General features: G+C 43.5%; 1 protein-coding gene across 3 annotated transcripts; it reads left to right on the top strand.

Annotated features, from left to right (window-relative positions):
- Positions 1-30: 30 nt before the first annotated feature.
- Positions 31-27,801, top strand: MED15 (mediator complex subunit 15). 3 transcript variants are annotated; one of them, XM_054288944.1, is made up of 18 exons: positions 31-143; positions 4,993-5,080; positions 6,009-6,060; positions 6,487-6,516; positions 7,921-8,136; positions 8,687-8,946; positions 10,316-10,678; positions 11,755-11,853; positions 16,764-16,883; positions 22,114-22,256; positions 23,140-23,267; positions 24,173-24,307; positions 24,689-24,752; positions 24,903-24,969; positions 25,429-25,589; positions 25,726-25,892; positions 26,031-26,129; positions 26,244-27,801. In XM_054288944.1, the coding sequence occupies exons 1-18, from the start codon at positions 76-78 to the stop codon at positions 26,378-26,380; spliced, it is 2,397 nt and encodes a 798-aa protein (XP_054144919.1). In that variant the 5' UTR covers positions 31-75; the 3' UTR covers positions 26,381-27,801. The 3 variants fall into 3 exon arrangements, with proteins under 3 accessions (XP_054144919.1, XP_054144917.1, XP_054144918.1); XM_054288942.1 differs by lacking the exon at positions 16,764-16,883; XM_054288943.1 differs by lacking the exon at positions 16,764-16,883 and having other exon boundaries at positions 26,247-27,801.
- Positions 27,802-27,909: the final 108 nt, after the last annotated feature.

Consider the following 27,909-nt stretch of genomic DNA (forward strand, 5'->3'; position numbering starts at 1 on the left):
AGCGGCGGCGCGGCGGTTCCGCGGCGGAGGCCCAGGGCAGCGGCGGAGGCGGCGGGAGGCGCTCCGGGGGCCGCCATGGACGTGACCGGGCCCGAGACCGACTGGCGCAGCACCAACTTCCGCCAGAAGCTCGTCAGCCAGATGTGAGTGACAGCCGCGGGCTCGGTGATGGGTGAGCCGCGCTCGGGCCTCGGCTGCGGGGCCCTGTCCCGGCCCCGGCCGTGCCCGCTCCTCTGCGGGGCTTTCCGGGCCTGCCATGGCTGCCGGGGTTCGTGCCCGCTCCCCGGTGTTTCCTCTCCCAAGCGTGGCCCTCTCCTGAGCGGCCTCGTTGCCAGATTTGCCCAGAGCCTGTGCGGGGTAACCGGGACCGGTCCGTGACTGGATTTTCCCGATCCTCCTTCACTTTCCCCTTCCTCAGCAGCACCGATTTCCTACCGTGCCTGGCACCGTCTGGTTTGGGGCTGTGATTTTGCCAGTGTCCGTGATGTTGTGAAATTTGGCACATTCAGCCCTATGAAAATCACTGTTATGAGGTTGTGTCTGGCTTTTGGGGGCAAATATGAAATAAAAATGCTGGTGGGCTAATGTGAAGCTCAGCTTGTTGCCTTTTCACTTTTCCTGTGTGAAATAATTGCTTTCCTTGAATTACTTTGCTGCTCTGCAGGCTTTTTCTGTATTTAATGGTTCTTCTGCTCCATGTAAGGTGACAGGCACAGAAGGCAAGCACTGTTCATTCTTTCTAAACTAGTGTTGGAGTGCTGCTTCGTGTATTTTGGAAAGCTTGATATTCCTTTCAATACCTAAAACTGAGCTGGTTTTCTATGACAGATGAGTAGTGTGAGTGTTTGTGGGTTTTCTACAATTAGGGTGCTGTTCCAAAATTAAACTGTTATAGTATTGAAGGAGTAGGATGGTGTTTGTGTGTCAGAGCCAGCCAGACTTCCTTGGTGCTCACAAGGGATGTTTCACTTTCTAAACTTTCTGTAAAGTCATTAATCTTGTTAGATTAATCCCTTCCTTCCTCTCTGTTCTGCTGCTTTGTCAAAACAAGCAAACAGAAGTGCCCTGAGTGCTGTGATTTGAGGAATAAATGTGAGTAAGCACTTGCAAACTCAACACAACCAAACCTGGATTTCTATTTGCCCTGCAAACTGCAGTGTGGTTTCTCTAACAGTGCTCAAAAATGTTTCAGTGGAAGTGCACAACAAGGGATTAAAAAATTTCTGCTACTGACCAAAAAATCTTTAATTTTAATGCCAAATAAAGAGGTGACAGTAATCCTAAACTTTTAATACATGCCCTCTGTTTATTTTCTTTTACACAAATGCACAGATGTCTCTGTCTGCTTCATGTGCTTTTTATTAGATGTAGTGACAGCTTTTTTTGTCACTCCCAGTTTTACAGGATGGATCAGATATTTGCATTCATGGCCTTGTTTAAAAAGCAAGCAAAACTGTTACTGGGATGGCTGGGATGAGTTGTTACAGTGACTGCAGCAGACTTTTTAAAGCAATTATTGTGTGTTAGGTGTCCAAAACAGCCTGGCCTGGCTCCATGGCGCTCTTGGGATAAGATGAATGAGAAATAAAATCAATGTACTTGCTACAACTGTAGCTGTCCGTGCAGCAAGTTCCTGTTTCTTTCCAGAAAGAAGTTCCAAGTTCCTGTTTCTTTCCCAGCTTTGTCATTAGAGGCTGATGTGGTAGGTGGAAGAGGGATGTAATTAAACATCTGGTGAATCACCTGAAGGTTTTTACAATCTGTGGGAAGGTTGTTCTGAGCGGTTTGGGAAATAAAGCCTTAAATGTGTGCACATCTTCAGCTCATCCTGCCAGCAGGAGGTGACACTTGTCAGGATAAATGTTAACTCTTGAACACTGAAAGCATGAAACAATCACATAACTCATTTTGAGTTATCTGAGTAGTTTCTGAGTTTTGAGGCAGCCTCTGTAGAGCTGCTGGCTCTGGGTGTCTCCATTTGTTGCAATTCCACACTTGGATTTTCATGACAACACTGAAGTTTTCTGGGCTTTGGCTTGGTCTGTCAGGAGTGATGTTGTGAGTGACCCTTTCAGTGTGGGCAGTGGGGATCTGAGGAATCTCTCAGTGCTCCAGGTGCTTGATTTGCTTGTGGACATTTGGGAATTGTGCTTTGGATGTCCTGAGTCCAGCACTGGGTGCTGTGGGGCTGCAGGGCTGAGCAGAACTCCCATACTGGAGCAGGACTGGGAAATCCTGAGCTCCAGTGGCTGAGGGGCAGCTCTGGCTTCTCCCAGGGTGTTCCAGGAGCCAGCAGTGCTGTGGGAGTGTGGAGAAACACTTCTGCTTGCAGGGCACCACTTTATCCTGGCCCTTACAAGCTCCAGTACATTCTCCCTTCTAAAGGCCTTTCCTTCAAATGCCTTTGGATGTTGGTGTTGCCTGAAGGACAGGTCTGCTCTGGGCTGTAAACTCACTCTGAGGCTGTGCCTGGCTCCTGCCCTGAGCTGCTGGGAGGCTCTGTGAGCAGGGCATTGTGCTCTGATGGTCCCTGGGATGCTTTGGGAGGTGCTGGCCCTGCATCTCCTGGTCCTGGTGTGATTCACTCAGCCCTGCTGTGCTCTGCCCAGGGAGGGAGCTGGGGCCCTTGGGAAGGAGAACATGTTCTGCAAGATTCTTCTGTTAGACCAGCTGGCCTGAGTGAGAGCTTGCACATATTTGGGCTGGAAAGAAGCTTTGTGAGAGTGGAGGGGGAATTCCTGAAGCTGCTGTTGGTGCTGAGTGCTGCATCCTGTGAAACCACAGCTCTCAGTGCTCTGCATGGAATCAGATTTTTAGTGCACATCTACACATTTAGTCTTCATCTACACATCTACATTAGTCTACATCTACACAGCTCTGGGTGTTCTGCATGAAATCAGATTTTTAGTGCACATCTACACATTTCCTAAGTGCTTACCAAGCAGATGGAGGCCGAATTGGTTGGTACCTTCTCATTCCCAAAGTTTTGTAGAGTTGGGATTTCTGCAAGGAATCTGCTCTGTGCTAAAGCTATGACTGCTTTAGCTGACTTCCGTAGTCTTTTCATGTAACTATTTTTATGTTGATTGCAGTTAAATACGTGAACAAGGAACAAGTTGTGTGGGTTTTTTTTCCCAGTCTAAATCTTTATTGGAATTCTAACAGACAGGACATTTTCAGTAATGCAGATGTAGCCACAATAATGCATCTTCCATGTTCTGTAATGTCAAGAGGAGATTATTCATATAAAAGCAGATAATTTATTTGCTTTTTGGACTTTTTTTTTCTTTGCTTTGTGGATTTTTTTCAGGTTCCTGATACCATATTGATCACTGTCTCTGTCACATCCTCTAAGTGCTACCTTACCTGTTACTTTCTTTGCTTCTCTCTGTGCAATCTTTGTCTTCTCTTTTTGTCTGCTCAGTTTTCAGTGCTCTCAACATGAAAGGCATTGTCACAGTACTGGGACTGGAAAGTTCAGGAGGATTCAGGGTAGTGTGGATTTAGAGACAGCCTTTCCAAAAAGGAAAGTGAAAAAAAGGACTTGTTAATAGAGAATTGGGTGTAGTTTCTTCCTCCACAGCAGAGCTCCTTTATGAGCAGTTCACTTCAAGGCTTGTTTGATGGAGGAATAGTTGCTCTGCACAATGTTCAGATGCTGCTGCAGTTTAGGAAAGCTTCATGCACAAACAGCATTGTTTTGGTGGCTGCCAGACCCCTCAGACAGGTTCCCATGAGAGCCTTGCAGCAGGTGCAGTGTTGGGTGTGAGCTGTGACAGCCTAAGCTCTGCATTTTAAACATCTGCTCTTCTCTGCTGAGACTGTCCAAAGTTTAATAAGATTTCCTTTTTTTGGTGAACCCTTTTGATTTAATCTTCTTGCAATCTAAGTCTCATTTTCAAAGTTTGCTTTTGCCAAGGCATGCCGTTAGCAAATCTCTGCTGTTAACCAGGTCCAAAGTCCATCTTGTCTTGTGTCCCCCAACATTCCAACAGTCATTGAGTTGATTCAGAAAGCTGAACTCATTTACCCATTCCTGCTGCATGGGAGGTCACAGAAATTCAGGGGAAATAAAGCAGTGGTGTCTCTTCAGAGTGGCTGAAACTTCCAGGGATCATTCCCCTGATCTGCATTTAATATTGGGTAGCTGCTCATGCGAGGCAGTCACCAAGAAATAACTTTCTGATATGTTAATTATGAAGTGAAAGTGTTTCCTGATCTCTTGTTTGTGGAGTTTAGACTGTAACTGCTAGGCTGCTTTAGAAAAGAACAGGTTTTGCAGGGAAGTTTCTGAGAATGAAGATTGGAACAGGGCTTCACCTGGCTGAACTCCTTGTTTTAGGATGTCTTTCTTTGCATATTCCATAGTTGCTGCTCTTTGATGTGCTGCAAATGTCCCTTCTTTTCATGTCCCCTGCCACCCTGCCTCTGCTGCAGCTCCTCTGTGCGCAACCCAGGCTCCCCCTCATTGTCCTCACTCACTGGTAAAGCCTCTGTGCCTTTAAACAACATTTTTTGTTTTATTCCTCCACCTTATGTTTACAGAATTCTTTTGGAAAACCCTGATGCTAGGAAGCTCAATCTCATTGTTTGCCAAACATGGGTTACATTAATCCTGTCATTTAGTTTTTCTCAAATAAACAAGTGCTGGTATTTTGTCAAAATAATGCATCAGGCAGTAAAATAATGACTTGTTTAGCAGTTTGCCTTGAATTTCTGCAAAGAATATTTGTGTTGCCTTTTAGAAATTAGTTGGCTTTTTTCTCCATTATTTATTTGAATAAACTTTATAAAGTGGCAGTTTTAAATAATATGTGTTGGTAATTTGGTTTGGGGTTTTTTTGTGGTGGATATTCAGGTTTTGTGTTTGTTTTTAATCTATAAATGAGAGAGGGGTAAAAAGCTGTTCACAGACCTTTCTAGCTACAGGAAGTATTTGTAATACCCTCAATTAAAATCCAGCCTTGTTTTTTTTCCTCTTTTATTTTTCAGTGATGAAGCCATGAGGAAAGCTGGTGTTGCCCATAACAAATCTAGCAAAGATATGGAGAGCCATGTGTTTATGAAGGCCAAAACAAGGGTAAGGCTCTGTTTGCTTCCAGAAGTTATTGAGTGTCAAAAAAAGTTTGTAACAAATTGCAGAAATACAGAGCCAGTGCACTTAGGAATACAGATTTATGTGAAATTTTGATTTTTATGTGCTGCTTCTTTTACCATGAGGGGAAGTGAGGAGTGGTCTCTGTGAAAGTCTGGCTGTAATGTACAGTTCTACACTCTTACCAAATCATAAACTTCTTCCCTGCAGCTGTTATGAGAAATTGGAAAGTGTTTTTGTCTCCAAATGAGCCATGTTTGAAATGGAGCCTGCCTTGGTGTAAATATTACAATGCTGATGCCACAAATCTGCACCCACTGTTGGCATCCTCCTGATGAGTTGTTTCATGGGTTTGTCTCAGCCTCTGCAACTTCCTACAAATTATGAAGCACACTAAGAAAATATTTCAAAGAATATTTGTCTTTTCACTTCTGACACTTCTGTCATGTTAGTTTTCCAAGTTATTAATTTACTTGTATTTGTAATATGAATTCAGCTTTAAAAAGAATTATTGTAGTACAAATGTGACATAATTCAAGGACTTCAATAATTCAGTATGCAAATAAGCAGATTCTGTCCTTACAAAAAAGGAATTATAGTGGATAAGAAGTGGAGAATGTATGTTGGTTTGTGATATTTGCATATTGTGGTGCTGTTAGTGTGGCTGTCAGGGAGGTTCTTTCCTGGGAATTTTGTGGTTTCTTGGTGTTCTTTTACCATCAACCACAATGACGTGTTAGTGAAAATATTCCTGGTTTGTAAACAGACTGTTCTTGGTGTTGAACTGCTCTGAAAAGCCCACACACATTGTGGAGTAAAATCCAGTGTGTTGAGGAAGAATCCTGAAGAGCCAGAAAGTAATGGTTATTCTGTTTTCATTTCTTATGCTAAAATACTCATTTTTCACCTCTAGGAGGAATATCTTTCTCTTGTGGCCAGGCTCATTATCCATTTCCGAGACATTCGTAAGTAATTTTTTACTTTTGGTTTTACTTTCTCCTCAATTGTGGTTTCTCATTGAATCATCATAAAAGAAAAGTAAATTTTAGGGCTGATTCTTAAAAAGTTGCTTTAAAAATCTTCCTTTAGTATGCATGCCTAATTTATAAATCCTATTTCTCTTACACATCATCTATAATTGAGAAGTATTTGAGAAATTATTTAAACTTGCTACTTTTCCTGCTTCCTAATTTTTTCTGTATCTTTGCTTCTTTCATATTTTTAAATAGCATTCTGATTACCAAATTGGCTTCGGTTAGTGTATGTTATTAGAGTTACAGTAGATAGTGAGGTTTTAAAATTACAATGTGAATATATTTCTTGTAGAGAGTATATCCAGAAGGTCAGTGTGACAATACTAACAAAGATGATTCATCATTTTTTCTTTGCAGACAATAAGAAATCTCAAGCCTCAGTCAGTGGTAAGAGTTCCTTTTTTGTTGTTGTTTTTTTCCTTCCCATACTCTCCATTTCTAAATAGACACCAGGGCTGTGGTTACTAAGAATAAAGCATCTGTGTATTGCCTAGCTGGGATATTAAATGTATTAAATGCTGCTGGAGTAAAGGAAGGGGAGCAGGACAGGGTTGGGGTTGTTCAGTGCTGAGGGTGAGGGGCTTGGCCAGTGCTTTGGGTGTAACACTGCAGGCTTCTTTGTGCCTGTTTGTACTTCTGTTAGCTCACAGCAATCAGGTTCTGAAAGCACCAGAGTGATAAATAATCTCCTGCTGAGCAGCCCAGGTTCCTGCCTGTTGGCTGCTGTGGCTCCCCAGGTGTTGCACCTGAGGCAGAAATATTTGTGGGGCCATTTGCTGAGCTTAGATCTGATCCTGGCTTCTGCCCCTGTGCTCACTCTCACTGCAGTGGGTGTTAGGGACAGTGTGGTGCTGTGCTTTTATCCCTCTGTAGGGCAAATGTGCAGTCTGGGGTTCATGAACATGCACTCTGGGAATTATTTTATAAGTATTCTTGAGAAGGAGGTGGTGTGTGTTCTGTACCTGGTTCATATTGCTGGAAATTATTTTATAAGTATTCTTAAGAAGGAGGTGGTGTGTGTTCTGTACCTGGTTCATATTGCTGGAAATTATTTTATAAGTATTCTTAAGAAGGAGGTGGTGTGTGTTCTGTACCTGGTTCATATTGCTGGAAATTATTTTATAAGTATTCTTAAGAAGGAGGTGGTGTGTGTTCTGTACCTGGTTCATATTGCTGGAAATTATTTTATAAGTATTCTTGAGAAGGAGGTGGGTGTGTTCTGTACCTGGTTCATATTGCTTCTGCACCCTGTGTTGTGTTTTGGCCACTTGAATTGCCTCTCTCTCTTTAATTTCATTTTTCTGTGTGCCCAGCATTCAGATGATGAAAACTGTCTTGAAAGGCACTGAATTTATTCAATGCATAATAACAGTGATGTTAGAGGGGGACTGTATAGCAAAGTCCATCCTCTGCTCTGAGCATTGCTTCTGTGACTTGAGGAGGAAGATCCACAGTGGGACTCTCTTGGTTTTTGAGGGTAAAAGCTTTATATCCTCTTGGAGTTTTGTTGGCAGTTTGGCTTGACTTGTGTATCAAGTTGGAGATGGCTAATAAGTATTTAAAATCTGTGTGGAACTTCACAACACTGGAGCACTTTAAATCATCCTCACTCTTTACAGAGAGGCAGAGATGTGCCAGAAGCCTCACAGGCAGGGCAGTGAATCTGATTTTGTCAGGATATTGGGTCTAGTCATGGTCTGAAGTTGCCAGAGCAGAGAGTGGATGATAGAGAGCAGGGGATTGTGGAGAATGGCATGGCTGGCTGCATTTCAGTGCCTGTTTCCTTTGCAGATCCAATGAATGCCCTGCAGAATCTAACAGGGGGTCCTGCAGCAGGGGCACCTGGCATGGGCATGGCCTCCCGAGCTCAGGGGGCACCGATGAGTGGCATGACAGGCCTTGGTCCCATGGCACAGCAGATGAGCCTCCCAGGGCAGCAGCAGCCTCCTGGCACCTCAGCCATGGCCCCTCATGGCATGCCGGGTGTCTCCACAGCTACTCAGCAGAGTAAGTGTTCACTTTGCTTCAGCCCCTGAGGTTGTTGGATCAGCTTTGCAGTAGTAAGGCATTTCCCCAGGGAAAAGGTGCTGAAGAGATGTCACACTGAATGTCATGCTAGATGTCATAATTCTGTTTAAATCAACCAAGTGAACTCAGAAATAATTGATTTCAGGTACTGCTACCTAATTGGATAAATGTCTTCCTTGGTATAGCCAGCACAGTGTAGCTGTTGTATGAGCAAGTTCTTTCATCATGTCAGCTTCAGAACAATATTTTTTTCAGAAGATTGTTTTTGCCTGTGCAAACATGTACCCAGGTTTTCCATGGTAAGATGCTTCCTGCTGGTCACCTCAGTGCACATTTCTTCCTGCACATTTTTACTCTCTACTTACTCTCAATGAGGGGAGAGTGAATTACAAGTTGGTAGTACAAAGTGTAATTAATTCTGCTGTTAATCCGTTTGAGGAAGCAGAAGTGTATACTGCCAAGGAAGGACATTAATAAATCTCGCATTATTTGGGTATCATATTTTAAGTCCTGTCTGTTTTCTCTTCAGCCCAGCTTCAGCTGCAGCAGATAGCGCAGCAGCAGCAGCAGCAGCAGCAGCAGTTCCAGCAGCAGCAGGTGGCCCTGCAGCAGCAGCAGCAGTTCCAGGCCCAGCAGTCAGCCATGCAGCAGCAGTTCCAGGTGCAGCAGCAGCAGGCGGCGGCCGCGGCCGTGGCGCAGCAGCAGCAGCAGCAGCAGTTGCAGGCTGTGCAGCAGCAGCAGCAGCACATGCTGAAACTGCAGATGCAGCAGCAGCAAAACCAGCAGCAGGTGATGGCAAACAGCTCCCATGGCAAATGTGGTGATGGGTGTGCTGGTTTGAGAGGGAGCCAATAGGAGATCCCAAGTCAGAACTGCGATTTATTGGGGAAATCAAAATAAAATGCAGTAGTACAAAACCACTGCCAGAGTCAGAAATGACCTGTCCCCCTGTGTGTCAGGGGGTGTCCCAGCCCCATCCCATGGGGGCTCAGCCCTCCTGCAGTGCCAGCTGTGGCTCTGCTGCAGCAGGGATCCTGCACAAGGGGGGAGTTTTCCTCTGCAGCTCCAGGGCTGCTGCAGATGGGCCTGGGCTCCCTCTGGCAGTGCAGGGCAGCAGAAAGCTGCTCCTCCGGCAATGCAGGGGGCAAAGGCTGCTGTGCTGTGCCAGGCTCAGATTGGATCCAGGCAGGAATGCTTGGCTCCTCCCCTGGGCGGAGCATCTCCCCATGGGATGCTGGGATTGGATCAGCCCTGCAGGGACACTCAGTGGCCATGGACAGCAGAGATCTCCTGGAGGGAGGGTGGGTCATGGAAGACATAAAGTACACTGCCCCACCTGTTTTTAACAGATGGTGATAGAATACAAACATTTGGTTACATCTTGCATTGTAACCTAAGACAATCAGTTACTTGTCGGTTGAGGCTTGACTTGTGTGGCAGTATCAGCTCTGCCTGTTACTAACACATTTCCACTTCAGGGTAGGGCTTCAGGATAGATTGGCAAGTTAACTGACAGCAGTATGTTACATGCTAGAGGAAAGGCTTTACAGATGCTTTGTTGCTTTCTTTTGTCATAGAAATAGGGAATTAAAATCTTTATCTCTTTCTTTTTATAAATATCAGGATAGTCTTTCATTCTGACAGAAATTGGGAAAGAATAGCCTTTGAATTACTCTAGCAATAGTGGCTGTTTTGTCACTGTGTGAATGATGTGTTGCCACTTGAAAAATATGTGTATATATACACGTGTGTGTGTATATGTATATATATATGTATGCATGTATGTATGTATGTATGTATATCATCCTTAGGTACAAAAGCAGGGAGGAAACTTCAGCTGTCATATTCTTGTGCAGTTTTTGTTAGGGGGTGATCACATTTGGAAAACTATCTGAGCCCTTTGTACAAGGGAAGCTGATGGACTTCACCTTTGCTTTTAAAAGTTACAGGAAAGCCTGTCATGTTGAAATACAGAGTATTTAACCATTGAGTGTTGAGATGCGTGAGGGATGAGTGGATAAAAAGGTTAGGCTTTCCTTTGGGCTTAAAACATCAATCTGATGTATTAGGATTCTGTTTATTTTTGGTTTATACTATAAAATAACTCTGCTGTTGCATTGCTGGAAGCTTTAACATGCTGACTTTTCCTGCTTTTCAGATGCAGCAGCAACAGCAGCAGCAGCAGCTGCAGCGGATTGCTCAAATGCAGCAGCTGCAGGCAGCACAGGTCATGCAGGCACAGCAGCAGCAGCAGCAGCAACAGCAGATACCCCAGCAACAGATACAGCAGCAGGCACCTCAGCAAGTCATGCAACAGCAGATGCAACAGATGCAGCAGCAACAGCAGCAGCAGCAGCAGCAACAACAACAACAGGTTGCTCAGGCACAGCAGCCTCAGCTCCCACCACAGTCCCAGCCTCAGCCCCAGCCCATGGTGTCTCAGCCTCAGGCAATCTCAGGACAAATCCCCAGCCAGGTTATGCCTGTCACTCTCACACCACAGCAGTTAAAAGCTATGCAGGTAAGGGCTAGAGACCAGCTGATGTTGATTTGTTATGTCCATCTAGAGAAATAAAACATATATCTGACTCTTGCTAATAATGAAGTATGAAACCATAACTTGTTGAGAGCTCTGCAGTTAGCAAGTTGTGGGTACAGGGTGTTTAAAGGTTTATATCTGGGCCTGCCAGTAGAGAACAGTTTTGTACCTAAGAGTTATGGAAATCTGTGAAAACTGCAGCTAGTATTTAAAAAATAATCTCTTGTCTCGCTCTTGAATGGACATGTGAAAAAAAGGAAAAGAAACATACTCTGGTTAAAGAAAAATTACCTCCATGCAGTTTGCTTTTCTAGAACATGAGCAGGTACTTTGGAGTGTTGTAGACTGCAGCCAGTGTTTGCTCTCTGCCATGCTGGCTTTGCTTCTGCTGCCATGTTGGGAGATTTGGTCACAGTTTGATGTGCTGGTTGTTCCTGCCTTGAAGAGAAGGTGGGCAGGACAGTAGTTCTACTCTGCTGAATCTCTTGCTGGGTCATCCTCTTAATAGTGCAGCTTTTTGCAGTGTTAGAGTCATTTTTGTCTGGGCTGCATAGGTTACTGTTGAGCCAGAGCTCAGACCTGGTTTTCTTTGGGCCTTACAAGGGAGGAATGGAGTGTCAGCCACACTTCAGAAACGGATGAGTTGATGTCTCCACTTTGTGAAGTGACATTTAACTACTCCCAGCTGAGCTAGGAGTAGCTAAATGTCATGATTGTCACAGTGACAGATGTAATGAAATTATAAACATTTGAAATGGTGGTCATTGGTAGGCTTGCTAAAAATTTAAGTGCCTATTATTTTTATTTATAAGACCTAATAGGAGAGGTAAGATGTGCAGGAAGTTTTTGAACTGGGTGTGCAGTCTGTGGGAAAACTATTCTAAATGTTTTAAATGTGGGAACTTGTTTTCACAAAAAAAAAATTAAAAACTTCGGTTGGTGAGGCTGATCTTGTCTCCATACCCCTTTTAATGGGCATAGTCAATGCAGTTGAAACAGGAGTGTCCTCCCCTGCTCAGGAGTGCATTTTTACTTTGGGTTTTGTTGTCATCCCCCAGGTCAGAGCCCAGCTGGTGCAGCAGCAGCAGCAGCAGGCAGCAGCAGCAGCAGTGCAGGCAGCTCAGGCCCAGGCTGCTCAGATGGGAGCCTCAGGGCAGGTAAGGGCCCAGTGTCACAGCTCCCAGCCTGTGCCAGGTGCATGCTGGAGATGAGCATGGAGTGGGGTTCTGGTGGTTCCTGGTGAGGGGTCTGACACTGCTCATCCCCTCCATGAAGGGGGTGTGGATTTCTCTGCTGTTTCTCCTTTGCCTGGAGTCAGAGGCAGGATTTCATTGCCAACCTCTCTGTGCATGCTCTCTGTCCCCAGTAGGTTCCAGTGTTGCCTGTTCTGACACAGGAATGCACAGATGGTCTCCTGTGGGCACACTACAAGTCTGACTGTTGGTACCTGGAGTGTATCACCTCTTCTTTCATTAGACTCTCCTAGGTGACTGCTTTGTTGTGTAAGCTGATTTCTGTACTGTGAATCTTTGCCTGCTCTCTTTAATCACATGTGATTTACCTTCCATCTTCATGTATTGGCTAGAAAAAAATAGTATAGATGATGAAATCTCTCTGCACTCCCCCTTCAGTCCTTTCATCTTTCATTTTCTTCTGAGTGAGATGGGCAGTAGATGTAGATGCTCTTGTTCTGGGTGTGAATTGTGAAGAACAAATGGTGTGTGTCACAAGTGCAGAGTTACATGGAAAAAAGAAAAGTGCTGGGTGAAAGCTTGTGTCTAACATGGTTTTCTATCCTGCAATACACCTGCAGCCCCAGTGGTTGTTTCTTGATGTGTGTCTGGTGTGAAGGAGACATGGGGAAAAAATGGGGAATGACTTGAGCTGAACCTCTTACCCATTTTCCACAAGAATATGGAATTCTTGTGTGGCTTACCTGTGTAGTGATTCATATTGAGGCATTTACAGACATGGGTAAGTACAAATATCAGCACTCTGTAGATGAAGAGAGAGGCAGACAGATGAAATGAGGCTGACTGGGACTAATGGCAGAATTCTTTATGCTACCCAGCCATTCCTTGGTTTTCAAGCACCATTTTCCATTCAGGGCACAAGTCATTTTATAGATTCAGTAAGAAGCTTTTTATGTGGGCTGTGATTCTCCAGTGAACACCTGCCAGGCTTGTACCAGGGACAGTGACTTGTACCATGGTGACTCTCAGCTGGCCACATCCTTGCTGGTGTGACCACTTTCTGTTTCTGAGTTTCTCCTTTGGCTTGTGTCAGTGTAACACAGGACAGTGGTAAGTACAGCTGGGACAGTGCTGGCAGCAATGCAGAATTCTCTTCCTACAGCTGAAATGTGAATTAAAACTTGTTTGTTTCTTAAATAATTTCCAGGTGGGAGCTGCAGGGACTTAGGCTGACTGGAAGGAGACACTGACTTTATTTTCTTGTTCCTAACTTCAGTGGTGCTCTTTTCAACTCTGAACAGATGGATTGTGCTTACGTAGAGTCAGCTGAATTCCTGCCCCTTTAGTGGCTTCATGTGCCAGTGGCTTAACAGCACAGTGCATTTGGAAAGCTTTGGGTGATGCCATGGTTGACAGCCAGTTTTGTATTGCAGCTTTATCCAGTCCTGTGTGGGGATTGCTCTTTATCTGCCACATGTGGAGTTTGGGATGTTCCACACACAGGTTTTACTCCACTGATGTTCATGCCAGTGCAAAATGAGTCTGCTAAAATTCACCTACCACTATGAAGTCCAATAACTAAATGGGTTTCTTGTACTTGTCTAAATATTTTCTCTATATAATAGATTTAAGATTGTGGCTGTATATAATATTACAATGCAGCTTCAGTGTTGAGAGTAAGGATTTCCTTTATAAGAAGACTCTTTTAAGGCCAGATTTTTGCTTTCTATTTAGTACATTTTTCAGTAGCATCAACATTTTGAATAAATCTGCCTTGATTTCTTTATTTGGTTCAGGGAAGCCTTTTTTAGAAACAAACCCTATCCTAGTCTTTGCTTGTTACATTTAAACTTAGTCTTTAAGGGCTTTCAAACTGGGAATTTTGCTTGCTATGGCTGCATTTTTCCTTTTCCATAAAGTTTCTGTAAATCCTTTTTACATAAAAGCAAAAGCAGTGCCAGGTTTAAACATGGATTCATGTGAGAAATTCTCTGAAGTTATAAAGAACCCACAGAGGTCAGTGTTACCCTGCTCCAGTCCTTGTGAGCATCTAAGAGACCTACACAAAATACATGCAGCACCAAGGAAAAAGATCTGTAATCAACTGCAGTTAAGTGTGAGTAAAGTTAAAGTTAAATATGAGTAAAGTGAAGTCACTGCAATTCCCTCAGGTGCTCAGGATGCAGAGTGGCTGATGCTGACTGAAAATCTGAGCTGCCTTTGGCACTGTAACACATGTGCTCACCAGAAGCTGTGTGTTTATGGGTTGCTGAATGTTTGGATGTTAAATGAAAGAAAGTTGCAGGTTCTGGATTCTATTTGTTCTATTCCAATTCATTTTTATCAAATAATGGGGTTTGTAGCTTTGGAAGGAGATCCTCTTCTTGCTCTCTGATTTATCTCAATTTACAGGGTCTGGAATTTACCTCATAAAAATCAATTTCACTTGTGGAGGAAGATATGTGTTCAGTTAAAATCTTTCTCAAAAGTACTTAAACATTTCTGCTTGTGTTCTTATTTTACAAGAGTAACTCCTTTATGGACATATTGCTTTGGAACCCCTTTCCTGACTCCTTTATCAAAGTTTCATGGGATTTGTAAATATAAATGAGCTGGAGAATGGGGGAAAATAGTTTGCTTTTGTTAAGAGAGTGGAATTGGTGTCATTTTATATATGTATTTCCTTTCCAAAGCACACATTTAAAAAAATACAGAAAATCCTAACCCAAAATTGGAAGCGTGTGCACTCATTTGACCAACCACAATACTACAAACAGCTGAAAACCTTGAACTGGAGTTTGTCATGCTGGTGTTCAGTGGTTTGCCAGACACTTAACCTGTGAATATTCTTCTAATTTCCTTTGCCTCAGTGGAAGTAATGTAAATCTTCACTTTTTGGTGGTGTGGCTTCAGAAACTTGCCCAAGATGGGACATGTGGGTCACCACAACCTGCCTGGGGTTGCACAGCTCCAGAGATCTGTGTGCATTCACCAGGGTCTGAGATGGGGTGATTGTGCCTGAAAGGATATTCCCCTCCCACCCTAGCAATTCCCCCTTTTATTTTTGGTTTTGTTAGGGTTTTGTTGCTTCACCAGCTCTCATGTTGACACTGTAGCTCTTCACTGCACTCCTGGCATCCCTGTGCTCCGTGGCACTGCTGGGTTGTTGTGTTTGCTCTGCAGCTGCTGCATGCTGTGTGTGCACGTGTGCATGTGTGTGTGTGTCTGAGGCACCCCCTTGTTCCCCTTTGAAATCCTGTCTCTGACCATCCCTCTTTGCTGGATGGAAAGGGACTGCATTGCTCTGATGTTGTCAACTAACAGCTGTGCTGAATTTGACACTGTTTTCTTTATCGGTTATTGCTTTCTTTTTTCAGTCTTGCTATGTTGTATTTAATTTTATTTATTTTTAACAATTGTAAGCACATGCATTCTTTGACTCTAGAGATGTGTTGCTGGCTGCTTCAGTCCATTTACATAAACCCCCAGCAGGAGTGCCCCAAACCCTTTATAGGAAAGGAGACTGCATTAGGTCAGTTAGGATTGTGTAGGTTCCTTTATGTAGGGAAAAGAGGTAGCTCAGAGAACTTTACTGTAGATCTTTGAAGCCCCAAACAGAAGCTTTTTTACTGATAAGTGAATCTGCCAAAGCTACCTGAATACTACCTCAAATATATGCTGTATTTGTTGTAAATTCTCAGTATGTGGGGTAATATCAAATTTTAATTAGCAGAGGGTTATATAGATATAAAAAATTAAATCTCTGTGGCTCATGCAGGCTGATGGTTCTGAAAGGTACTTTTAGACACTGCAGAGCAGCATAGTCCTAATACTATTTTAAAATAAAAATTGATTCTAATGCTCACCTTTATCATTTACCCTAAATTATTGTACTTTAGGGTGTGCTGATTCTATACAGCTGGAGAATCAAAAAGCTTGGGGAAGATTATGGACTCAGAAAAATTTAGCACACCTTAGTAGTAGAAGGTGTGCTTCTGACAAATACCGAAGGTGTGCATTTGACAAATACACATTTGTCAAAATGATGGTAATTAAAAAAGTACACTTGGCTTATTGTGTGGGTTATAAAAGAAAGGAAATAGAGTTTTCAAAGCTGCAAGTCCTTTTTGTCATCTTTGGCATTGTTATACTGGCACAGGGCTGGTGTGAAATTTGCTCACTGTGGGGCAGTGCCCTGCCAGCTGCTGCTGAGCTGTGTGACAAAATGTCCTGTGACAGAGGGGACGCGGCCAGCACTGCTGAGCCCTTGGGGCCCACAGTGGGGAAAGCACATCAGAAACCTGTGGCATTATAGAGCTTCTTACATGGAGAGCTCCTGACAGCAGAGAGCTTATTCCCAAGGATTGGAGAATGTATTTCCAAAGATTGGAGGACGTATTTCCAATGATTGGAGAACGTATTTCCAAAGATTGGAGGACTTATTTCCAAGAATTGGAGAACTTATTTCCAAAGATTGGAGAGCTTATTTCCAAGAATTGGAGGGCTTATTTCCAAGAATTGGAGAACATATTTCCAAAGATTGGAGAACTTCAAGATGTCAGGAAAAGTTAAGGAAAGGCTCTTTATGGAAATGACAGGATAGTCAGCCCCTGACCCATGAATCAGGCTGTCCATGGGCTCTGTCAGGGTACCAGGGGTTCATGAGGTCTCTCTGAAGATGGACAGGAGGAGTGTAAGAAGGAGTTGCATTTCCAGGCCAGCAGGGCAGGTTACCCTTAGGGAAAAGCTCACTAACCTCCCCTCCATGCTCCCCCTCCCCAGTCCCCGCAGGCTGCATGTGCTTCTCATCCTGCCAGTGCACTGCATTTCTTGTTTTGCGATTACTTTTGTCTGTTGTCCCTCTGTCCTCAAAGATGATCACCGCACCCCTGGCCCGAGGTGGGATGCAAATCAGACCACGGTTCCCGCCTGCCCCCGCGGTGCCGGCTCCACCTCCAAGCTCCGTGCCCTTGGGCGGACAGCCAATGCCACAGGTATTTACTGGGGTATTTACTGCCCTGCCCGGCTGCTGCCTCTCAGGCAACGGGAATGGGCACTCGTGCATCAAACTGTCAACTTGCTGCTGTACTCGGAGTGTTGGTGTGGTTTTTGTGGATACTTTTTTATTTTAAGTGCGAGGTTTTCTTGGGATATCAAATAAAGCACTTCTAAAGTGGGATAGATATTTATTTTAACTTTTAAAACTTTGCCTGTCAGGACCCAGGACATTCCTCTTGCTGCCCTGGAGGACTCAATACCCTGGCAAGGGGCTTAGACACCTTGGCACAGAGTCACAAACACCTGTGCCTTTGATTTTAGCCCATGGAAACAATTACCAACTTTGTGTGAAGATTTACAAGCCACAAGAGTTTGAGTAGAATGATGGTGAATTTGTCACAGGGTGAAAAAGTAGAATTTTGGGGATTTATAATGGGGGTTCAAGAGGCAAGTTGAAGGAATCTGGGCATGTCCTGTCTTTTTTCTCCTTCTTCTTGTCCTCCATCTTCTGCTGTGATGGTGACAGTTCTGGATTGGTTTAGAGTAGAGACAGACTGTCTGACATAGGTGATAGGTATTGGAAAATTATTGTAAATAAAGTACATGTAATTCTTAGTATAAAAAGCCAACACCACCCCAAGGGCAGGGACTGTGCCACAACCCAACCTGCTGGACAGATGTCAGCAGGTCAGAGAAATAATGTAAAGATAAGAGAAATTAAACAACCTTGAAAAGCAGAACTGAGGAATCTCGACTTCTTTGGTCATGGGGCTGGGAAAAAGAGACTTTCTAACACCTCAGGATCATCTCAACCACAGAAACCTGAGATTTGCCGTGTTCAGAATTGATTCAAGCCTCAAATTACAGGTCCACACTCCATGAGTGTGCATCTCTGAGTGTTGCAGGTCAGCACTGCAGTGTCCCTGGCTGAGTTGTGCCCAGGACCTTGCTTGGCCTATGTTCATGTACAGGTGATTCTTGTGTTATTAAACCTGGCTCATCCAGTTAGAGCAGCTTTGGCATGGCATCAGGGACCCAGAAAAATTTGAGCTGTTGTTTTCTGGCAGGCTGGCAGCTCCTATCCAGCTGCTGCTGGAAAATGCACCAGGTCAGAGCACTTCATTTCCTCTCAGGAGTTTGCAAAGGCAGTGACAGTGACCAGAAGGATTCTGCAGTCCCAGACAAACACATCTGTTGTCATTTCTGGTTGAGGATGGATGCTCTTTTCAATCCAGGACAGTGTGTATGTTAATTTACACAAACCCCAGCCATAGCTGTGGAGTCAGAGGGGAATTTGTGCTTTGGTCACTGTAGCAGCTAATATTGACTGTGATAATCATCTCCCATTTGAAATATCCACATGGATATTTTATTTTTGCTTCTATTTAATACTTGACTGATAGCAAAAGGCTTCTAGTTACAATATTATATCTAGTTACAATATTATATCTACTTACAATATTGTATCTAGTTACAAGTTATATCTAGTTACAAGGCTTCTATCCACAATATTTGAGGCTTTCTCATGGATATTTAAGTATTAGTTTTGCTTCTATTTAACACTACTGATAGCAAAAGGCTTCTAGTTCAGGCATGCAGTGATGGGGTGATCTTTAAGCACTGCCACTGTCACTGAGGAGCTCTGACTCCTGACACCAGTGAGTTCCTCATCAGAAATGTCTCAGTAGCCTGCCAGGGGGTGGGAAGGTGGTGTAGAAGCTGAACAAGTGGTCAAAGCAGAGAAATAAGAGAAATGTTTCATGAGCAATGATTGTAGTGGAAATGGCTCTGAAGCAGGTGCTGGGGTGAGTGAGTGGGTCTTGGTTTACTGGTTTTGTTCTGCAAATATTTGACAGCTCTGGACCAGCATGAATCTCTGGCATTGTCTGCCAAAATATTTTGTTCAGGTTCTAGGTAGATTAGAAATTAGAAATGTTGTTTTTTACATCTCCTAATCTTATAAAATGCTAAACTACTGCTGTCTGCTGGGTGTAACTTCCTGCTCATCAGAGCCCTTACAGCTGTTGGCAACAGGAGTGGAGGGCTGTAGCAGGTATGTGGTTATTGATCACTCATTTAAGAGCATCAAAATCCATTTAGATGTGGTATCAAAATCCATTTAGATGTGCTGATAGGGAGTTCAGGGTGTATTTTCTCTTTAGAAAAGAATCTAGGTGTTGCACTGAGGAAAGCTTTTCAACAGAAGGAGCAGATATGATATCAATACCTTGTGGCTATTTATTTTTATGCCATATAACAAAACAGTCTGGCCTTTTTTATCACAATACTCATTAGATTCTCCAGTGAGTTAATTTGTTTGGTTGGGGTTCTTTGCTTCTTACAGTCTTTTCAAACAATACAAAAATTACTGATATGAGGTTTTATTCCACAACCACCTGGTGTTGTGATTTACAACAGAGTCAGAACTGAGAGCCCTTCCCAGCCTTATCTCCTGGGTGCTGTTCTGTGCCTGAGACCCAGCAAACTGGAGCTGGAACTCACAGCTGGCTTTATCTTCCAGGACAGTGCTCTGAGCACTAAGCTTTGGGTTAGTGGGTGGAAATGCAAACTTTTATCATGCAAGCCTAAGTTCCTTATGGGCAAGATTTCAGAAAATGAGAGTGTGTGTCATGATCAGGTCACTGTAGAGGCACAGGGCAGATTGATGCTCATGGGCTGCAGTAGCTGTCCATGGACATGATTTATGTGCAGAAATTCACATCCCTCAGTGAAAAATGTGTGCTTGGGTTTCCTTGTGTCTGCTGAAGGTGCAGGGTGTACAAATGAGCAGTAACCATGGCCCAACTCTGGAGCTGAATGAATTCAGTGGAGTTAAAGCTCTGGAGGAGGGGTTTTTTGTCTTTTGGGTTCATAGCTATTTTTGTAGTGTGTTTATTTGTTCTTCTTATTTTTTAAGCCTTCTTTTTACTCAGCTGCAAAGAGCATTCCCTAGAAGTTGAAACTTCATTAAATTGTTACAGTCTTAATCTTTATCCTAAAAACAATGTAGAAACCTAAATCTGAAATCATCTTTAAACTTTTTCTGAAATGATGTGGCCAATGAACTGCTGTCAAATAAAACCAAGGCAGCAAGTTCAGAACTTCTGAATGCACGTTTTTGAAAATATCACAATTTTTCTTACTGTTAAGCATTGGCCTTTGCTGTTCTGACATGAAGGTGGCAGAGAGCAAACCTGGAAAAGAGGAAATCTGTTTGTCTGTGCAAGTATTTGGATGAGAAAGAGTAGTGCAAAAACTTCAATTCATCCAGTGCTTATGTGCACAATAAATGCTGCAGATCCTGTTCTTCACTTTTCTGGAGCATTTGTAAATTAATGTAAATAATATCCTTGGTGCTGAATTACACACAGCAACTTAAATCTGGCAGAAAACCTAATGAGATATTTCTCCTTCCTTCCCAAAACACAAGGATTTAAATGTTCAGAAGTAATTTTTTGTAACCAATTTGAGACACTTAACAGGGGCCTGATTTTCAGGAAGAGATGAACCACTCCAGGTGGTGTTAGTCTGACTTGGTGAGAAATGGGTGCAGTATCCATAGGGGTAATTCCAAATCCCTTTCTGTCTGATAGCACATTAAATGGGCTTGTGAAGGATCAGGGAATGCTCTTTGCAGTGTCCTTCCTTCCTTCCTTCCACCCATGGTGTCTGCAGGAGGCAAACTGTGCCTTTCAGCCTCAGAAATGCTTTTCCAGCTGTTGAGGAGAGATGTGCTGGTAAAGAATCCATTGAGCCCAGGCTCTGTAGTTGTTGATTATGGAGAAAAGGAGGATATTTAATTTCAGCCTCACTTGTTCCATGTATTAATATTAACTTTGTGTGAGGGGTTGCAAAGGTACTGGGGTTATTGAAGATTAAAAAAATCATAGTATATCAAGCTGCACTTGGTTTTGAACTGTTCTGTAATGGGTGATGAACTGGTATCTTCAAGATGAGCAGTTTTACACTGAGCTGGGGGTTGTTTGTGCCCTTTTGGGGGGAATTGGACCTTTTGCATGGCTGCAGTGTGAGGTACCAAGGAGAACAGTTCCTGTTGATGTCAGTGTGTCCATGCAGAAGCAGACAATGCAATATTTTTCAGTGTGCTAAATATCTTGTCCTCTGCACACAGCTGGGTTATTAGATGGGTATTTAACAAGACAGTGAAGGGCAACACCAATTTGCAGTGCCTGGGACTTGTGGATTTACTGGAACCTTCCCTTAAACGTGGTTTAGACTGAGGGAAAGAGTTGTTAATTCCAAGATGTTAATCAGTGATTTACAGAGTGGACACATGGGTTAATGAGCCACAATCTCTGCAGGCTAATTCCATTTATCTTTGTATGTCCTTATTTATAGCTTCAAGTCCTAAGAACTCTGCATGCTCCTTGAACAAATGTGATCCCTCAGTATCTGCATTACTGTCCCATGCCTCTGCCATTGCACAGGTTTTCTTGTTTGGTTTTGAGTGGTTAAGGGGAAAAATGTGAATTAGAACAAATGGGAGAAATTGCTCAAATTTTAGTGTTCATTTGGCTCTGGCACTGCAGGGTGTACAGAATAAACTTGGTTGTTTGGTGCTGTTCTGGAATGCTCTTACTTGCCTTTCTGTCCTTTAGGCACACCTCCTCATTCTCCAAAGGTCAGAAAGCTGCTTCATTTTTATTCCACCCACCTGCTCAGTTTGGAGTTTCAGATTTTCAGAACTCAGTATTTAAACAAGATGTTGGTGATTTGGCTTCCTTAATTTTCTTTCTTCCTTCTTCCTAAAGAAAACCAGTTGAGAAGCTGCAGAGTCTGACAGACCTTTGAAGGCTGTAATTAAAATGTCTAAATAAGGAGGGGTTTTTGACTCTTAATTATCAAATGGGAAATGTCTTTTCTTCCTGCTCTTCTTTAGTTCTAATAAAATACAGGTTTTTCACATTGCACTTCTGACATTTTAATTGCAACATGATGATTTGGGCAGTGAAAAATAATTATTATGCAGTTAATTCAAACTATGTGCAGATTTAATGGTCATTTCTACTGAAGTTGTTAAATTTACTGCCCTGAGAGCTTCAGGAGTGATGCAGGTGGGAGTGTCCTTGTGGGGGGAAAGGAAACTAATGCTTTCATTTCTTGTAGGCCTGAGGATCCCTTCTCTCCACAGGTACAGCCTGGTAGTTAGGTTCCCCTGCTCTGCTCCCTCTGCTGTCGCTGATGGTGTCTGTTCCCACCCTGCAGGTCAGCCAGAGCAGCATCACCATGATGTCCTCCCCATCTCCTGTGCAGCAGGCTCAGACTCCCCAGTCCATGCCTCCCCCACCACAGCCCCAGCCCTCTCCTCAGCCAGGCCAGCCAAATTCCCAGCCCAACTCCAATGTCAGGTGAGCCCCACTGACACTTCTGGTCATGCCACAGGTGGGAGGCTTTCAGAAATATTCAATAACCTTACTCTGCTTCTGTTGAAATGAATGAATGTTAATACCAGCTCCACTGGTGAGACTGTGCTGAGTTCACTCTGAAAAGTCACGTTTTACATTAAAAATCTGTGTATGAAATCTCACCAGGGCAGAACTACAGGCTGCCATAATGGTGCTTACTAAATGTCAGGACCCAGAACATCCCTCTGGCTGTCCAGGATGGCCAGGATCCCTCAGAGACCCTGGCACAGAGCCCAAAACACCTGTGGGTTTGATTATGACCGTGGAGCAAATTACCAACCTTGTATGAAGATCAGCAAGCCACGACAAATTAAGTAGAATGATAGTGAATTTATCACAAGGTGGAAAAGTAGATTTTGAGGTTTTTAGACTGGGGGTTCAGGAGGCCAGATGGAGGAACTGGGTGTGTCCAGCCTTTCTCCTTCTTCTTTCTGGCCTCCATCTTCTGCTGTGATGTTGGCACTTACAGATTGGTTTAGAGTAGAAGCTCACTGTCTAACTGAGGTATTGGAAAGTAATTGTAAATAATGTACACCTAGCTTTTAGTATAAAGACATGACACTGAATGCCTCTGATTGTCGTGCTGAGTGGACCTTGGCAGGGCAGGAGAAAGAATTTTATAGATAAAACACAATGAACAACCTTGGGACTGAGAAATGAAGAGCCCTGACTCTTTCTTCAAGCACTGGGCTGGGAAAAAAGACTTTTAACAATCTCGGGGTCACTGACCAGCTAGAGATCCCAACAACTAAAGTCATATCTGCTTCCAGGCTGAGGATCCTTCCTTGTCAGGTTCTGACAGGTTTAATTTCTGTTTCTTTTCCAGCTCTGGCCCTGCTCCTTCACCCAGCAGTTTTCTCCCCAGTCCCTCTCCACAGCCATCACAGAGCCCAGCAGCTGCACGAACACCCCAGAACTTCAGTGTCCCATCCCCAGGTCCCCTCAACACTCCAGGTAAATCATCTGAGAGCTGTGCTGCCCTCCAGGGCTTGGGCTGTGTTTTGGGAACTGTGATAATTCCTGGGAAACCTGTTCCTTTTGGCACAGTGTGAACTTCCAAGAGCTCTAGGTAGCAGCTGGCATTGCTGGTAGTGAGCAGGTCACACACACCACATAACACAACTGCTTGGATTCCCAAATCAAAGTCAACTGAAACCTCTTTTCTCATCACTGAACTATCTAATGGGTTTTTCTAACTTCCCCAATCTTTGAAAAGAAGAATGATAATTTAATGGAGCAAACTTACAGAGGCATAATGATTCTTTATTCCAGAAGGAGGGAACCCTTAGTGACACTGTGCAGGTGCAAAGGACAAAACCACTTCATCCCAGGCAGCACTCCAGTTAATTCCAGGCATGAGGCTGCTTTGCTCCAGAACACCTTCCCAGGTGTCCTCTGGCACTCCCTCCCAGTCAGAATAAGGAGTTTGTCACCTCCATTCATGGTGTCACAGACTGGCTCCTTCTCCTAGCACTGCTGTGTGCTTTGCAGATAGGAAAGGACCCACTTAACAAAAACCGCTGTGAATTAATTTTTTTTATTTTGTGTTTAAAGCATCAGAGTGAAGGCAAAATAAAGACCTAGAAAATGGGTATGTGGAACTTTGGAACTTTGCAGAAAAACATGTATTAAGTGACAATTGCTGTTCTGCCCATAGAACATGTTATTTCCATACAAAAACTAGAGGTTGGGCAAGCACTTAAACTATGGAGGGCATCCAGTTGTGGATTTGGATATTTGACACGAGCTACACTTTGAGAGTGCCACATTTCAGATCAAGATTAATTAAGAATAATGTTCTGATAAAAGATAAAAGTATCTTTTATCACCCTGTGACATGCAGTCTTCCTTTTTGCCAGGAAATCCAAATTCTGTCATGAGTCCAGCCAGCTCTGGTCAGTCAGAGGAGCAACAGTATCTGGAAAAACTCAAACAACTTTCAAAATACATCGAGCCACTCCGGAGGATGATCAATAAAATTGATAAAAATGAAGGTGAGGTTTCCTGAATTTGGCCATGCATTTACCTGTGTGAGCTCTCTTATCTGCTGAAGAAGCAATACTTTGTCTTTTGTGGTGACTTCTTTTCCAGGGATAAAAAAATGTCAGTGTTTTTCTTTCTTGCTTCTAACTAAAGACTGTAGTGTGAGCAATGGGCAAAACTCTTATCCTTAAATTCTCACAGTTTGTTTTTTACTTCTGATGGTTTTGAAACATGTAGAGTTCATGCTTTGGATATACTTAGGATTAGATGAAAGATCTTTAATCCTCACTGCTTTCTTTAGTATTGACTCATGTTTTCATTTTGACTGTATCTCTGTCTGCAAGAATGGAAGCTTTTCTTGCAGTCAGTGTTTGTTTCTCACTCTGTTTCAGACAGGAAGAAGGACCTGAGCAAAATGAAGAGTCTCTTGGATATCCTGACAGACCCTTCCAAACGGTAACTGTTCCTGTCAGCTTTCCCAGCTGGGGCAGAAATCTGCTGTTGGCCCCAGCCCTGTTGCCAGAGGCTGTCTCTGGGGCTCAGAGAGCAGAAACTGCAGCTGAGGTGCCCATTTGGTGCCTGATGTGGATGAAATTTCTCCCACAGGTGCCCCCTGAAGACGCTGCAGAAATGTGAAATTGCTCTGGAGAAGCTGAAAAACGATATGGCTGTGGTATGTAATGCTTTGTGGCAGCAGAGATAAGCACCTCATTCCAAAAGGGGTTAAGACTTGGCCAGGATCATTTTTGCAGTTTTTATTACTCATTTTTACAGTTTTTATTACTGAGTTATTACTCAGTGCTGTTAAAACTTCAAGTAAAGTTGGACAAAATAAGGAAACAGAAAAAGTGGGCAAGCATGTACTTTCATGTAAGTTGCATCTTTTGAATGAATTTCAATTTCTTGTGCTCTCTGCAAAGACTTGAGTAAATGTTTCTTTGGACTGTGACTAATTTCAGGACAGCCTTCCTAAACCAAAACTGCATATGGTTTTTTTGTTTACTTCCTCCCTTAATGTTACTATGCACAATTTTGAGAATCATTTGCATCGGAAGTTGGCTATAAATTTTTTCAGACTCAACAGTAAATATTTCTATTTTTGGTGATGATTAAAGCTTCTGTTGTGTTTCAGCCAACTCCACCACCTCCCCCAGTGCCCCCCACCAAGCAGCAGTACCTGTGCCAGCCCCTGCTGGATGCTGTTCTGGCCAACATCCGCTCGCCCGTGTTCAACCACTCCCTGTACCGCACCTTCATGCCGGCCATGACGGCCATCCACGGGCAGCCCATCACGTACGTACCCAGCTGCTCTGAGTGGAGCACAAATCCCTCTGTGGAATCACTCAAAGGACAGATGGGTTTGTGGGTTCCTTTTTTCATGTCTGGAATGTTTAATGATTCCTTTTGTGGGCTGTGTTGTTGTACACAGGGCCCCCGTTGCTTCCCCTCGGAAGCGGAAATACGAGGAGGATGAAAGACAGACCATCCCAAATGTCCTACAAGGAGAAGTTGCAAGATTAAATCCTAAATTCCTGGTGAACCTGGACCCTTCACACTGCAGTAATAATGGCACAGTTCATCTCATATGCAAGCTAGGTAAGAAGAAAGGCGGTTCCTTTCCAGTCTGGTTCCTCCCTGGGGCTCACAGGCTAGAAATCAAGCTCAGCTATGCACTGCAAGCCTCCTGTCTGGCAGGAAATGCTCTGCCCTGATGGAAGTGTGTTTGCCTTTCAGATGACAAGAATCTTCCAAATGTCCCCCCACTCCAGCTCAGTGTTCCAGCAGACTACCCAGACCAGAGCCCTCTGTGGATAAAGAACCCCAGGCAGTATGGTATGACATTTGTGTGTGTGCCAGTAGTGGGGAAGTGTGAACACTTCTTCTATTTTAGTGTTTTTAATGATTTTTATAACAACCTCCTTTATCTGTTACCTCTTTTTCCTCCAGCAGCCAATCCCTTTTTGCAGTCAGTGTACAGATACATGACTTCCAAACTCTTGCAGCTGCCAGACAAGCATTCAGTCACAGCTCTGCTGAACACCTGGGCACAGAGCATCCGTCAGGCCTGTCTGTCTGCTGCGTAACAGCTCTGCTCATGCAGCCAGGAGGAACCCTCAACAGCTGGCCAAGATCTTCCACAAGCCACTGCAAAACCACAGCAAGGGAGGTGACTTCAGAAGAAAGAAGCCTTATGTTGTTTTGTTCCTAGGTTGGCAGGTTCAGTAGAGAACCTGAGGTTAGACTTAGCTTTCGTGCTTTCTATCTTCTGCCTCTGTGGACTTTTGCCAGCATTTTCAGATATACAAAATGTGTATATATGGTTCTCAAGACTGTATTTAGGATGAGTTTTTTATTGTCTTCTTAGAGAAGAAATTATTTGTGGACTTCCATCAGGGAGTCTGGTATAAGAGGGGGGTAGGGAAAAATGTCCTAATTTGCTTCAGAATTTGCTCAGTGCCAGTATTTCTTTCACACTGTATGTTTTGTGACCTGACACTGCCCCAGAAATAAATGAGCTGCAACTCAGATGTGCTTGCAAACTTGCCAGTGGGTGCAGGAAATCTTTGTGACTATGAATTAGCTTTGCCCAGAGATGGGATAAATGACATCCTTTTAAAGCATCCCTCAAATATATGAGATAAATCTGCATAATTATACCTGGGGGTGGGAATGTGGAACCAAACAGAGCAAAAAAGGTTTCATTTTATAAAACCTTTTGTAGCTTATTCTAAATGCAACTTTGTATAAATGGTTTTTGGTTAGCATGGACCAGGTTTCTCACCCCAGCTGAGTAAGGTGGATGAGAAATAAGAGATCCTGATGTGCACACCGAGTTCCTCTGTAAATTCACTAAATGTGCACATAAAGATGGGGGAACCAACACTTAAAGGCCAAGTGACACTGATCAGTCCAGCAGGTTTGTAGCTGCATTTCTTCCTTTCAGAGTCCTTCTGAGGCACCTGGCTTCCAGTGGGAGTTAATGCAGTGCACTGAAAGTGTTTCTATACTACATCAGTTTTTTTAAACAAAAAAGGCAAAAAAAACCATCTCAGGAGTAGAACTGACAATTAATCCATTGTGCCTTCAGCTGTGGTGGGCACTCAGATCAGTCAGCAGCTGCCTTAGTGTGGGCACTTTGAATGAAAACATTACCACAAGTAACTCTAATTTAATGCATTTTTCATACTTCCCCACGTGTCCAAGTTGCTCCTTCTTGAGTTCCTGAGGTGCAGGAGAATTTCAAATATGAGATATTCCAATTATATCCTGCCCCACCTCTCTGTATGGTGCAGCAAACCTTAAAGAGTAGCTGGGCTCTCTTACAGAAGTGTCAAGAAATTGCTGTGACCTCTGTCAATCCATGTGGTGTCATCAGTTCTAGGATGTTTTTAAATGTGGGTACTTAGTGAGCACTGACTGAGGCAGCAGAATGCTGTCAGGATTTTGTACATGAGCTGATGCATTATCTGTTTGTTTCTACTGTAATAAATTTATTATTATTCCTGTGTTGGATGCTGACATTGTACTGCTCCTCCCCTGTTAGGATACCATGGGATGAGGGTTGCTGTGTGCTGTGGGAAGTGAAAATTCACAGGCTGTGAAGGGCAAGGGA

Source organism: Melozone crissalis, unplaced genomic scaffold (assembly GCF_028551555.1).
Source record: "Melozone crissalis strain CALT ecotype California unplaced genomic scaffold, PUWL_Pcris_2 ptg000063l_1, whole genome shotgun sequence".
Classification (NCBI taxonomy): Eukaryota; Metazoa; Chordata; class Aves; order Passeriformes; family Passerellidae; genus Melozone; species Melozone crissalis.